The following is a 13,101-nucleotide window of genomic DNA, read 5'->3' on the forward strand; positions in this document are numbered from 1 at the left end:
GCTGGTTAAATAATATGCATGTGGCTGGTAGATTTGATTCACTCCATATATTGAGTGGCTGGTAACATTTGAACATTAACTAGCCATTTGACAAGTGGTCAAAAAGGTTAATTATGCATCAGATAGTGTTTATAACTTACATTTAGTATTACGTCTGTGTATTAAAAGATCTGTCCATAAGCTTTGGAGTGGTAGCAGAGTTGAATACTGTTTAGAACTTTGGTGATGGTACTCTTGTAAACATTTAGATCACAGGTTGTGCCTTTAACCTCTCAGTCAGTGTTAAAAAGTTTTTGCAGGGTACAAACTGATAGTCCATTGACTTTTAAAGGAAGTGTTCAGGAAATACACCTATTGCCAAGAGCTTGCTACAACCATGAAGCTGGTTAGCATAGCTTAGCATAAAGACTGGGGATAAGGGGACTGTGCCTGGTACTAAACCTCTAAGACACACTCATAAGTGGAGATTATAGGTGGGATTTCTAGAGACCTCTAACCTCAGAAAAGAAGCTGTTTACCTGGATCCAGTTTCAAAGCTAAGGTAAGTTGTCCAAACTACCTCACAGCTGCAGTTTCATATTTAATTGACAGACATGAGAGTAGTATCACTCTTTTTTTTTTTTTTTTAACTCTAACTCTTGGCAAGAAAGTGATTACGCATATTTCCTAAAAGGTTCAACTATTGCTTCTCAGGTTAAGCACTGTGTTGACTTCTCTGAACCTCTCTGTTTTCAGTATCTAAACACAGTTATTCCATATGAGAAGAAAGGCACCCCTCCATCTGTTGACGACCTGCAGATGCTCACAAAAAGTGAGTAGAGCCCAGAACATTTGTATCTGAGGCAAATAAAAACTTACTGACCGGAACAAGTTGTACGCCCAGAGTTGATACTCTGTATTTCTTCCCTGTAGTTCTTTATGCCATGAAGGAGGACAGTGAGAAGGTGCCTACACTGCTAACTGACTACATATTGAAAGGTAAACCCATAACATAAGTTGAAATACTACTGTATTTGATCGATAAAGACTTACAGTACGGTATGTTCCCTGATACGAACATTGTCTGGTAAATGCTGTTACTGCGCAATTGAACTTTCTCATTTTGCTACAAGAATCACTACAGTAACAGGCAAGCCACTGGGAATTATGAATGTATTTAGGGAAAACATATTTTCACATCTCCAGTTAGCTCTTAGCACTGACTTAATGTAGGGCCCTACGAGTGTTTTATAGCGCTTTTAAATTCTTAATTTCGCAATTCCATCTTTGATTCTGTGATCACAGCAACTATTGGCCCTAGGGGTTAATAACACCTGATTACTGTTGACTGTTCTCTGGGATATGTTTTCGTGCTAATCGAATGTGACCAGTTTTAGCCCAAACCACTAATTAGCTTATAACGCTAGTCGTTGACGCACGAGGAAAGTAAAAAGAAATCGCTATTTTATACCACTAACAAGGCTCAGACAGACAGTTTATTAAAAAGAGTTTAGAAAGACTAACGTTCACGTGTACAGGCGGGCGCCATCTTGGGAAAACAGTCACAACGAACGACGTCCAACCAGTAACATAACTCAAGAACGGTGTTCGTCATTTGACTGGTCTTGACTCCTTCTTCTACATCTTGTTTTCCCAAGATGGCACCTGCCTGTATACGTGAACTGTGAAACTGTCTGTACACTTCCAAATTTCTCAAGGCTTCGGTTAACATGTAGGGACCCTCATTATGCTACCATAGAAGTGTGGTGATATTTTGAGCCTTGTTAGTGGTATAAAATAGTGATTTCTTTTTACTTTCCTCGTGCCCCGACAACTAGCGTTATAAGCTAATTAGCGGTTTGCGCTAAAACTGGTCACATTGGATTAGCATGAAAACATGTCCCAGAGAACGGTCGACTGGGTACACGTGTTATTAACCCCTAGGTTCATTTTGTGCCGGATTTGTCCTTTAATGTTGCCATCGGGCTTAACAACTTTCTGGTGGGAAACCTTGAATAATGTAACTGTATTATATCCACTAACTGTTATCCACTGTTTTTCCTCCCTAGTCCTGTGTCCTACCTAAAGCCCCCCCCCAGGCCAGAGGCCACTGTGTGACAAAGGATCTTTTCAACTCTCCTCTGGCCCGAGCTGCATGACCCCCCCCCCCCCATCTCTAACCATTATCAACCATGGATCCTCACCATCAACATCATTGTACTCAACTCAACTGGGACTACTGCCTTTCACTGAGCTCACCTTCTCCCGTCCTGCACATTAAGCTCAGGCCAGACCCAAAATGCCCACCATCTGAATAGTTAAGCAAGCAGGACTTCACTAATGGAGCATGACATGCTATTAAATATCACAACACCACTTTGGTACAGGGATACATTACCGTTGCTTTCCTTTTGTTCCTCTAACAGAATCTCAATGATGCCAAGTTGTGACACTTCTATTCCTAAACTGACCTGTTAACCACTGGGTTCTGGTGACTGTTGTATTCCTTGATTTAAAAACTAACTACACTGTAAAATACATGAAATGCCATACTACATCTACAAGTGATCATCTCCCTGTATTGTTTCAGATGAAACATAAGCCATGCACCTTTTTCTGCCAACTTAGTACTGTAGCTCCACCTGGATGAAAAGAACCACTATTACGGGTGCAGTGCATTATCAAGCTTTTTTTCATCTTTTCTTTTTTGCTTCACTATCTGAATATCCAGTGCTCTTCTGACTTTTTTGAAATTTATTTGACTTTGTATCGGAATATTTGATATAAACACTGTTGCTGATTTTTTTTCTACTTTTATTTACTGTGTCATTTGAGTGAAAGGCTTCAGTGCATTCGACCCTGTTCAGCCCTGTGGAGGTGTATCACTGAGTTTAAATTGGATAAAGTATATCATCCCCTGATGAGATGGGCTCATTTCAATAAAGACGTGCATATTAGCATATTTATGACTTCCTTTGCGCCATGTAGGTGAATGTCACATCGCTAATTGCAAATTCTAATAAACATTCTACCCTTGCGGTGACTGAATCTGCTTCCTTCTGTCTTTGACTCCCAGGTAACATGAGCAACGCTGATGAGCTGTTAGAAGACTAGCTTTACATGGAGATGTGGACGGGCTTAACTCAACATATTTGACTATGATAAGAAATCACCACAAGATCATCTTTCATTGTCTCAAACAAACCTGTTTAGATCATACACAGGCCTCATTCTTGGTTTCAGGAATATCTAATTATATGAGCTCCTGTGGTATCCTAGCTATATTAATTTACTAGAAATGCATATCTGTCAGTTATTTTGTGGATACGTATTAAGACTAATGGTTCATTTCCTTACCTTGTTTGCGTTATCTGCTAATGAATGTTCCAGTACGAGTTGCTGGTGTAGCAGGGTGCAGATTGGTGACAGAAGAGGTCATCTGGTGCCACATATTTCAACTAGAAAAGCTCCATCTGTAATTAAAAGAAGAAAGACATTCAGTTGCTAGTAGTTTCTACTAGTGTAATGGCTGCCAACATAATTAACACAACGACTGGCTAACTACTGTTATTGCTGCTTCTGGAAGCATACAGCTAACCCGTGTGGAAGGACACCCTGAAATTTAGTGACTATGACCTTTACACCGGAAATACGACTTTGAACACAAAACAAATAAAACAGTTTTGCCTGTCTTTAGAAAATGCTAAATACTACCACAGCTATTTGAATAATCTAGTTCTGCTTAGTGTTCACTGGTCAATGTCGCCGCCTAGTGGCGAGGAGTGCAAATGACTTATAAGCATTTTCAAAAAAAATATTAATAGACAAGAAACTAAACTATGGGGATAAAACCATCTAAATTGTCAAGAGTTATAAACATTTTCAACAGATTTAGATGAATCCTCATCCGTAACAGACTCTCAATTAACGGCCAACACTAGTGGTGTCAACAATAATCGATTCGGCGATGCATTGCAATGCGGGGCATGCACGATTCAGCATCGATGCGGCAAAGTGCCATAATCGATTATGTCACTGTTTATTTTCTGGCCTTGAGTGGACAATAAAGTTGTAAAGTTTCAATTACTTCTGTATCAAAGATACAGGAGAGTGATAATACATACATAGCAGCCAATAAAATCTGTTGTTCAATATCCTCTCAAGGATCACTGTCCCGTTGAAGGGACACTGCGTCGCTGTAACCTCGATAAAACTTCCACTCATTAGCGTTTTTATAACTTTAAAGCATTAAATCTTCCAAATATACACACCAATTGAAAGCTTAGCCTCTAATGATTAATTTAAGCCCACATACAAAGCATAAGATGATTTATAGCAGTTACACCACTGTTACAAAGTAACAGAAAATAAAACAATTCAGCCATAATCTGCGCAGCTATCGAGAGTGCATCCATACCTGTTTTCGTTGTCCTTTCAGCAACAAAATGGTATGTTGCCCAAAACTTGATTTTCATAAATCCCCAAGAGTCCAAGGAAATGTAATAGCCAAGCTTTATATTCCAAAACGATCTGTTCGCCTCACAATGTTGAAGTTTCTGGCCGAATCACAAGGGAAAAACGCTAAACAATTTTCCATTTCCGCACTTGTTATCTCCGCTAGCTTCTCTGCCCAGCTTGCTACATGCTCAAAGTGGGCGTCATCGAATTCCCTAGCTTCTAGGCTTTTGATAGACATCTCATATGAGCCAATCCGTTCAGGTTTGCCTCTGATATGGCCAATGAAAGCGGACAAGCCAATGACAGCAAAACGGACAGACATTTCTGTAGAAAAAATGTGGTGTATCTGTATATCACCACATGTGTTTACAGTATTTTATTTTGATCATTTTACAGATGTATGACTTGGACGGAAATAAAAAACCTCCATTCTAGCCTCTGTAACTCTGTGTAAGTAAGGCCTATAATCACCCTGACACTTGTAACAAAAAAATTGAGTGTTTCCTTTCCAATGATGTCAGGCACACCCCAGAGTGTCAAAGTATGTGGGAGCTGTACCACTTTTAATTTGGGTATGTCGTTTAGACCAAAAAGCATGAAATTTCAGCCGAATCTTAACAGGATATCTGACTGATTGCCTCATGAAATTTGCCTTGTTGTGTGCAGTAGAATTTTGATGCATCGCAATGCATCGTAGAATCGAATTGAATCGAATCGTTACCTGGTGAATCGCAATCGAATCGAATCGTGAGGGCAGTGCCAATGCACACCCCTAGCCAACACTAAACTCTTTGCATGTTGGACACCATGAATTATACGTCCATCAATGTCTTTACATTAGTATACAGATTTTCAACACGGTATCAGTGCAAGGTTCATTCAGTCTTTTGTGTTCAGACATGTATGACAGCATTTCTTTCTCTAACACCAGTGTCTTTGACATTGTCCCTACATTCGTGAGAGCCCAAGTCCTCCGAGAACAAGGTGATGGTGTTTGTACCTCAATATTGTCTAGACCTGTCTCCCTGATGGTGGATTTTAAAGGCTACATTACAGTAAAGTGATGTCATTTTCTGAACTTCCCAGACTGTTCTGTTCTATTATTTGCCTTTACCCACTTAGTCATTATATTCACATTACTGATGATTATTTATCTAAAATCTCATTGTGTAAATATTTTGTGAAAGCACCAACAGTCAATACTACAATATCGTTGCGGTATCGATATCGAGGTATTTGGTAAAAAATATCAGGATATTTGATTTTCTCCATATCGCCCAGCCCTAGTCTGCAGTATTTTGAGCATAGTTCTAGCTGTGTTCATTGGCACCGAGAAAACCTGACTGATTCTTTGGATGGTTTTCCACTACTTATTCAATCACATTGAATCCAATGATTGGTTGTACAGCCACGCTGGGGTCACTAGACACTATAAAGGGACCAGCAGTATCTAGTCTGGGTGTTGGTCACAGTCTAAGTAAAACTCTATCTCCACCCAGCCATCAAAAGTTTGATTTGCTGCTAATGCAACCAATAGCTCTGACAACAGTGGCCAGCCTGTGCTTTATGGAAGGTGTTGCTTTCTCCATTTATCATTGACTAAGCTTGCCTGAGCTCCAGTGTCCCACAGAGCCTCAGTCGCCACATTGTCTGGATGACACTAGGGCTGCACAATATATCCTTTTTTTTTTTTTTCTTAATCCACATCGCAATATCAACTGGCACAATATACACATCGCAAAAGGCTGCAACATATCGCGAAAGACACTCAAGAGATTATTTGTGTTAGTTGAAAGAAAATATCAGTAGAATTCTGCACTTCAAAATGTAACTTTCAATCTTTTTTTAGTGCTGCCTTTATTAATATATTATATATTATATATGTATTCATATATTCAATTCAATGTTCAATTTGTTCAATAAAAGAATGTTAGAAATTATTTCCTTTTATTTTTAAATTCAACAAGCAAGTAGTTGTATTTTAGCAGAATACTAAAAGCAGCAGAAATGCAGAACTGAGTACATTGTAAATCGGCCAGGTAGATAAAATCCAAATTATAATTTTTTCTTTCCAAACGATGATGTATTTTCTACAGCGCACAAAGACCAGCAGCCTCCAGCCCCTTCCCCTCGTGAAGTCTGCGTGCACGACAGCGTCAACAACCACTTCAGACTCAGAGGTTATGGTTAGTAGTAATGTTAGCATGCTGCTGGTGGTCTTGCCAGTTTTAAAACTGTAACTCAGGGTTGTTTGAATGACAGATATCTGCTCAGATCAGATCTAAATGAGGACCTGTATAGTACAGAACAGTGTTTAGGATCCCCAAAACACGGATTAAATCGCTTCAACAAATGAACAATGATCTAACAAACTAAATGAACAAGAAATTTACTTTAGATAGCCCAGGAGGAGGAACAGGAGATAGGAGGAAACATTGTTGAGATCTAAAATAACATAACAGACCATATGGATCATAGTATAGTATTATATACTATGTATTTTATCTGCTGAACTGTTAAAATTTGGCACAAAGAAAAAAAAACGATTTAATTGACAAAGCGCATCATCACTTTCCTGTCATTTGTTTTAAATTCAACAAACAATTTGTTGTATTTAATGGAGGATATGTTTATTCGTAATTCAAATTGAAAGTCCAAAGAGTAAACGAAAAGAGATCAAATTAAATATATTATTTTACTACACTGCTGGGAATAATCAGCCATAACTGAATTTAGAAAAGAAAAAAGGGATTTGGAAAAAGCAAAGCAGTTGCTGAAAACTTATTTTCATTAAAGTCTTCACAAAAGTCAAGTTATTTTGTTGTTTAGATGCTTTTAATAAGAAGCAGCGCAATCAGGAAATGTTGGGAGAGGGAAGTGCGCTGGAGTTGTTCGTGCTCCATGGACAGACCTGGAAGAACACTTTGACCTAGTTAAATAACAGTCCTCCCTACAGCCCTTCTCCCTCAACTTGCTCGTCTCTCCGTTTTCCAGGAGTTGTAGACAGTGTGCTCCCCAGCAGTCAGCTCCCCCTTCTGTCCCTAAGGTGCCTCTGCACCCCCTCCGTTTCAGAACCCTCCCACCAGCCTTTGGGCCAAGACCCCTCATTTACATACACCTTTGAAACGCCCAGTGATAAATCAAAGGTGAATTTAAAATGCCAAATGGAAAATTATAAAAAAAAAAAAAAAAAACTGTAATAAATTTTTTTCTGTGAGATTTCAATTGACGTATTTCCATTTAAGCTTTTCCATTTCCTATTTTGAGTTTCATATTTGATGTTTCTCTTTTCTTATTTCCATTTTCAATGTCATCTTCAAATTTGAGATTTCAGTTTGAGCATTTAGATTTAAGCTTTGTATTTTAAATTTGACTTTTTCATTGCCACTTTACATTTTCAAATTATCACTTTACATTTCAACTTTGCTTTTTCAACTTTGCTTTTCAATGTACTTTTTCTTTTTTTTTTAAATTCAATTAGGGCTGATTATTTCTAGCAGTCTAGAAAAAAATTAATAAAAAAAGGTAATATTTTTAATTTGATCCCTTTTCGTTTTCTCTTTGGATTTTCAATTTTAATAATGAATAGATATATCCTCCATAGTATTTTAGCAGAATACTGAATGCAGCAGAAAGGCAGAACTGAGTGCATTTCAATATCTGTTTATTTATCGCAAGTAATATTTATTGTCGCAACATTTTAGCGTTAGGGCATTTCGCATATTTTCCTCATATCGTGCAGCCCTAATAACTACCCTGAAATTGTGTCAGATGCAGCATAGTGTCGCAATATTTTCATCTTTATCTGTATCATCTTTTAGTCTAATTTGTTTAATACGTAAATAGTTTATTTCTAAATGATCTGATAATGTTATGTAGTCATTGTTTTCACCTTTGTTTGACTAGTTTATTACATCACCGTCACATCCTGCGCCACCCACCACCCCACCAAGTACATTTCTCAACCTGTGGGAAACACTGCTCCCCAAGGAGATTCATGAGCTCCGCTTGGCGCTGACAGGGAACATAACCAGTAGGATGTCACAGGTTGGCTGACTGTGTTGTAGCAGGAAGACTGTCTCTTTTCTCACCTGATGCCAGACGACTCGGGGCACAACAGGATAAGCCTTGGAATCCTTCCCCTGATGGTTCACTACACTTTAGTTGATGACGCCCTTTATGAGTTCAGGCTTTCCCATTGACCACAGCACTGAGCTGACTTCATCCTGGAGCTGCTCCATGTTTTCCTCTTTGGACTTAATCACGCTGATCTGGAATTTCTGGACTGGGTTCGAAGTAAGGACTGGGACACTCTTCTGTTCCTTCAGTCCCTCCTGGCTGGCACTCCAATAATATGTAGCAGGTGCAGACTGATGACAGAAGAGGTCATCTGGAGCCACATATTTCAATTAGAAAAACTTAATCTGTAATGAAAAGAAGAAATACATTCAGTTAGTCTTAGTCTTTCAGCATATTTTCTTCTAAACAACAAAATACTACACTGCCTCATTTCAACTGCCTCAGTCACAGAATATACAGGAGTGACGCCGAGATTGAAAAGTGGCTGATGGTCAGCCACTGTGGTACATAGGCATTTGCCGACGCCCTGGCAGCACATGCCACTCACTACAGCAGCATCTGCCGGTGACTGATGGCATATATGCCACTGTGGTACATAATGGCACAGTGGCATGAACAGATACCCTCACTACACCGGCACACTGTTTAACGGCAGGTGGACTTTGGGCAACGGTCAGTGACAAACAAGTAATTTCATATATTCTTGTAGATGTACCCAAAGTATTAGAGCTAACATGGCTATTATTGCCTTAATTCGCTACCATAGTAGTTTATTCCATGGATGCCTATAACGTTCCTGCCGGTGTTGTGCCGAAAAAAGACTGCCTGCCGAAATACGACTGCAAGCCGCTAGAGGGAAATGTTGGTCAGTCTAAGTAGTTATGTGCCTCAATATTACCACCGGGTCATTTTTGCAGGGCTTCAGCCCCGAATGTTTTTATAGTAGCCCCGAATGTCATTGGCCTAGTTGTTGTAGGCAACACAGGCAACACAAAGTTCAAGTTCCTGTGACGTGATGTTAACAGTCTATATGGTTCAGGCTCAAACACACAGAGCTCTGGAGCAGACCGTGCGTCGCTTTGTGTCCGCTCTGTAAAAATAAAGATGAGCTGGTCAGTAGTAGCTTCACTTAATTTGTCTCATTCAGAGACCAGGGGCCTCATTTATAAATGTGGCGTACGCACAAAAGAAGACGTACGCCGCTCTCTACGCAGGAAATGGGATTTATAACAAGCAAACTTGACGGGAAAATGTGCGGTCCTCCACGGACACTCCGACCCAGGCAGCGCACAGAAACGGGTGAAATGAGAAGCGGCGACACCGACGGCAGATGGATAAAACATGTGAAACTGAGACCATTGTGTAACATAAATCGAAATATTGCCTATCATTGATGATGTGAAGATCACAAAGCCATTCTTACAATTAATATCCTACACAAACACCTGTTTGATCCATCTGCGGTGAAAAACAGACAAAATACAACAAGATAATATCGTAAATTCAAATTCAAAGATATATTTGGGAAAAAAACTCAAATGTTATGTGATTATATTGGCATGTTATGGAATTTATTCTCATGAATAATACAATAAACAGGACAAATAATGTATACACTGATGCCGTTTCCCGATGCCTCCGTCTGGCGGAGCACATTGTTTGAATATCGTCATCACAGTATCACAGTGTTTTATACAGTGTTCATTTTTTTAGATCATTTATTTTTGATTTAACGGTTTGTTTTTATTGTAGGTCTAAAGCATGTTTTAACCATTGTGAAAGGTGCAATAGAACATTTTACAAATGACATGCTCCTTGCGCAGAACTGTCAGTACTGTCTTCCTCGAGCTGTCCTGTTGGGTCTCTGTGCCGTTTTGGGCCCAGCGTTACAGAGAAGCACTCGGACAATCCCCGCCGTACCTGTCCCACTCCGGCGGATTTTTTATTAAAATATTGTCATTTTATTCTTGTAATATTAAGCTACACTTTCTTTTTCTCAAAATATTACAATATTGCAAGAATATTAAAATTCTTGCAGATCAGCAATATTCAGATATTTTACAATATTTTTCTCACAAGAAAAAATGTGTTGACTCAGCAAAGATAAACGACATAAGTTGATCTACATGAGAATAAATAGCTGGAAAGAAATACAGAAGCAAATTGTGTAATTGTCAGAGTTTGTTATCCTGAGTTGGGGGGGGGGGGTGCAGTCACATTTTGGCAGGCTCCATATGAACCCATGCCAAAAAAGGACTGAAAAACTTGTCAGGGCTTTTAGTAGAGGTCATACCATGCCAAAAAAGGACTGCACTTCTTTCTGTAATAGAGGGTGCAGTCAGATTTCACCGGCACCATAGACTGTATAATTAAACATATTTGTATGACTATGCTCACCACGTAGCCAGTCTGACTAATCAATAACAGAAATATGCCAACTAGAGTTAACCAACTAAAAGGCATGTAACATGCACGTTTCCCTCGTCCGTTCTATTGCTGGGATATGAGTGATGCTTTTAAAGTAAATGTTAAGTAATTTTATATATCATCATTACAGATGTACCCTAAGCCTAAATTAATATTAGAGTTATTGATAACAGTAGATAATTAAAGCTGACAACCTTAGACCAAACTAAACTGTACTTTTCACCAGGGGCGAAGGAATGAGTTTAACATGGGGGGGGACACATATCGGAAACCTGACAAATGGTTTGATACATGCAAAGGTTAAAGTGAAAGGCAAAAACACCGTCAAGAATTTTAACATCAGGCATGAAAACGGGTCAGGGGTGAAAAAGGTGAGAAGGATATTACCCCTCTAAGGGGGTCCGGGGACATGCTCCCGCGGAAGAACATTTTAAATATTCCATATTTTAAAGCATCAATCTGATGCATTTTGAGATGCATTTTTTGCCAACCAACAGTGTAATATTTCAATATGCACTCATTAAAGTTAATTTGACTGGCAAAACAGTTAAAGTCTTTCTGACATTACACAATAATAAAAGTCATAATTTTTAAAAACTAAAACGTTTTGGATAAACTTTTACTTCTTCCAACCATATGTTACATAAAGAGTCAATGTGGATTTACATATTGCAATAATATAATAATTCTACAATGAATCATTGTGAAAACTAAACTTTACTACTTTGGCCAGGTCATCATCAAAAAAGTGAATTAGTACATTCAAGATTTTGTCCATGTTGATATTAGCTGCTTTATTTACATTTATTAAAAACGTTGCATTGTTTATCTTTTCATATAGCTAGACGTCTAGACTCTGAGACAAGGCCGTTATGTTTAAATACCTGCCATGCTGATTCCAAACAGATAGCTTTGTCAAGGCAGTTTGGGCTTCAGATAGCTTTTACAGTGGCCATCGTTAATGACAAATCGTGTTCCGCTATGAACGTGCACACACGTACTGTTTGTATCACAGTCGGTCAGTAAAGGAACAGTCGAACGCACTCGTATTACAGAGTGCACGGACCGAAGCTTTGTGACTAGCAAGCACTTTCTTACCGCTGCTGCCATCCAGTATCTTCCTTGAACATGCGCTGCAGAAGCAAGCGCCCGGCTCCATCAATTTGAGGCACCAAGTGCTAAAACGGCTTCCCGTCTCCACCCTTTTCCTCTTGTCCTCTATTCATGCCCAGCGCCATTTGTTTTAACTACTTTCTCAACTAAAGCTGCCTTTTTTAGCCGCGATACTGATGGGAAAGCTAGTGCAATATTAAAATCATGTTTGTTATATTATTGTTTAAGTTAAACCGTGTTCACTTCTTATGTTCAAACATTCTCTCATGATCAACAAACTAAAATCACCTCACCCTTCACCTACCTGCAAACTCTGCAGTGCTGGCTCTCCCTGCATCACCCTCTGTTAGTTTCCAGCTGAACTTCATCTGATCTTCATCTGATCTCTAATATGAAAGGAGTGGAGATGAATAACGTATAGAAAAATACTGATGGGAACGTCAATAAGCGAGACCCACACAGACAGACTAAATCCTTTCTAGATGTGGGAGATGTGTAACTTTACTCGTTTTCAAGTTACATGGGTTAAGTTAATAGAAAAATCATGTTCTTTTACAATCATCTTAAATACTGTTTTTAGTGTCAAATCACTTTTGTCCATTACATTACTGGAAAGTCCGCCATATTTTCGCCAGCCAACGTTGGCTAGTAACGTTAATAGTACCAACGTTTACCGTGGTGAAGTTAGTTTGATGTTGGATATTTGACAGATATTCGGATATTCATTTCAGGTTCATCAGCAGTTCCTGCTGTGCTTTCACTCAGTCTTGAAAGAAAACCACAGGACACCCATTTGCTCCTAACTGCTTGGTTTTTACCTAGGGACCGTCAATAAATTACGTTCTGAACTTTATTTATTTCCGATTGTATATCAGATGTTCTAAACACCCCAGACCAATGCAGAGCTGTTCTGCTATGTGGTACTAATAATACTAGGGCTGCAACAACGAATCGATAAAATTCGATTACTAAAAAAGTTGGCAATGAATGCGCAGAGAGAAGCAGAGAGAAGCAGAGAGAAGCAGCGCGGAGCGGCGCAGCGCG

General features: G+C 39.1%; 1 protein-coding gene and 1 long non-coding RNA gene across 3 annotated transcripts in view; one reads left to right on the top strand and one right to left on the bottom strand.

The window, feature by feature from the left end:
• fez1 (fasciculation and elongation protein zeta 1 (zygin I)) overlaps positions 1-3,027 on the top strand; it is a 23,359-nt gene extending 20,332 nt beyond the window's left edge. Inside the window, exons 8-10 of the mRNA XM_039777432.1 lie at positions 736-811; positions 913-978; positions 2,049-3,027. Of these exons, the coding sequence (XP_039633366.1) occupies positions 736-811; positions 913-978; positions 2,049-2,065 (159 nt within the window). The 3' untranslated portion in view covers positions 2,066-3,027. The remainder of the gene's footprint in view (positions 1-735; positions 812-912; positions 979-2,048) is intronic.
• Positions 1-12,777, bottom strand: part of LOC120543978 — a 14,363-nt gene extending 1,586 nt beyond the window's left edge. Inside the window, exons 1-3 of one of the 2 annotated variants that reach the window (XR_005636419.1) lie at positions 12,362-12,777; positions 8,529-8,861; positions 3,337-3,452 (exon numbers count right to left, since the gene is read on the bottom strand). This is a non-coding gene — a long non-coding RNA (uncharacterized LOC120543978). Of the gene's footprint in view, positions 1-3,336; positions 3,453-8,528; positions 8,862-12,042; positions 12,091-12,361 lie in introns of those variants that run through there. The other variant, XR_005636420.1, reaches the window with a different exon arrangement.
• Between the last annotated feature and the right edge of the window lie 324 nt (positions 12,778-13,101).

Source organism: Perca fluviatilis, chromosome 16, assembly GCF_010015445.1.
Source record: "Perca fluviatilis chromosome 16, GENO_Pfluv_1.0, whole genome shotgun sequence".
Classification (NCBI taxonomy): Eukaryota; Metazoa; Chordata; class Actinopteri; order Perciformes; family Percidae; genus Perca; species Perca fluviatilis.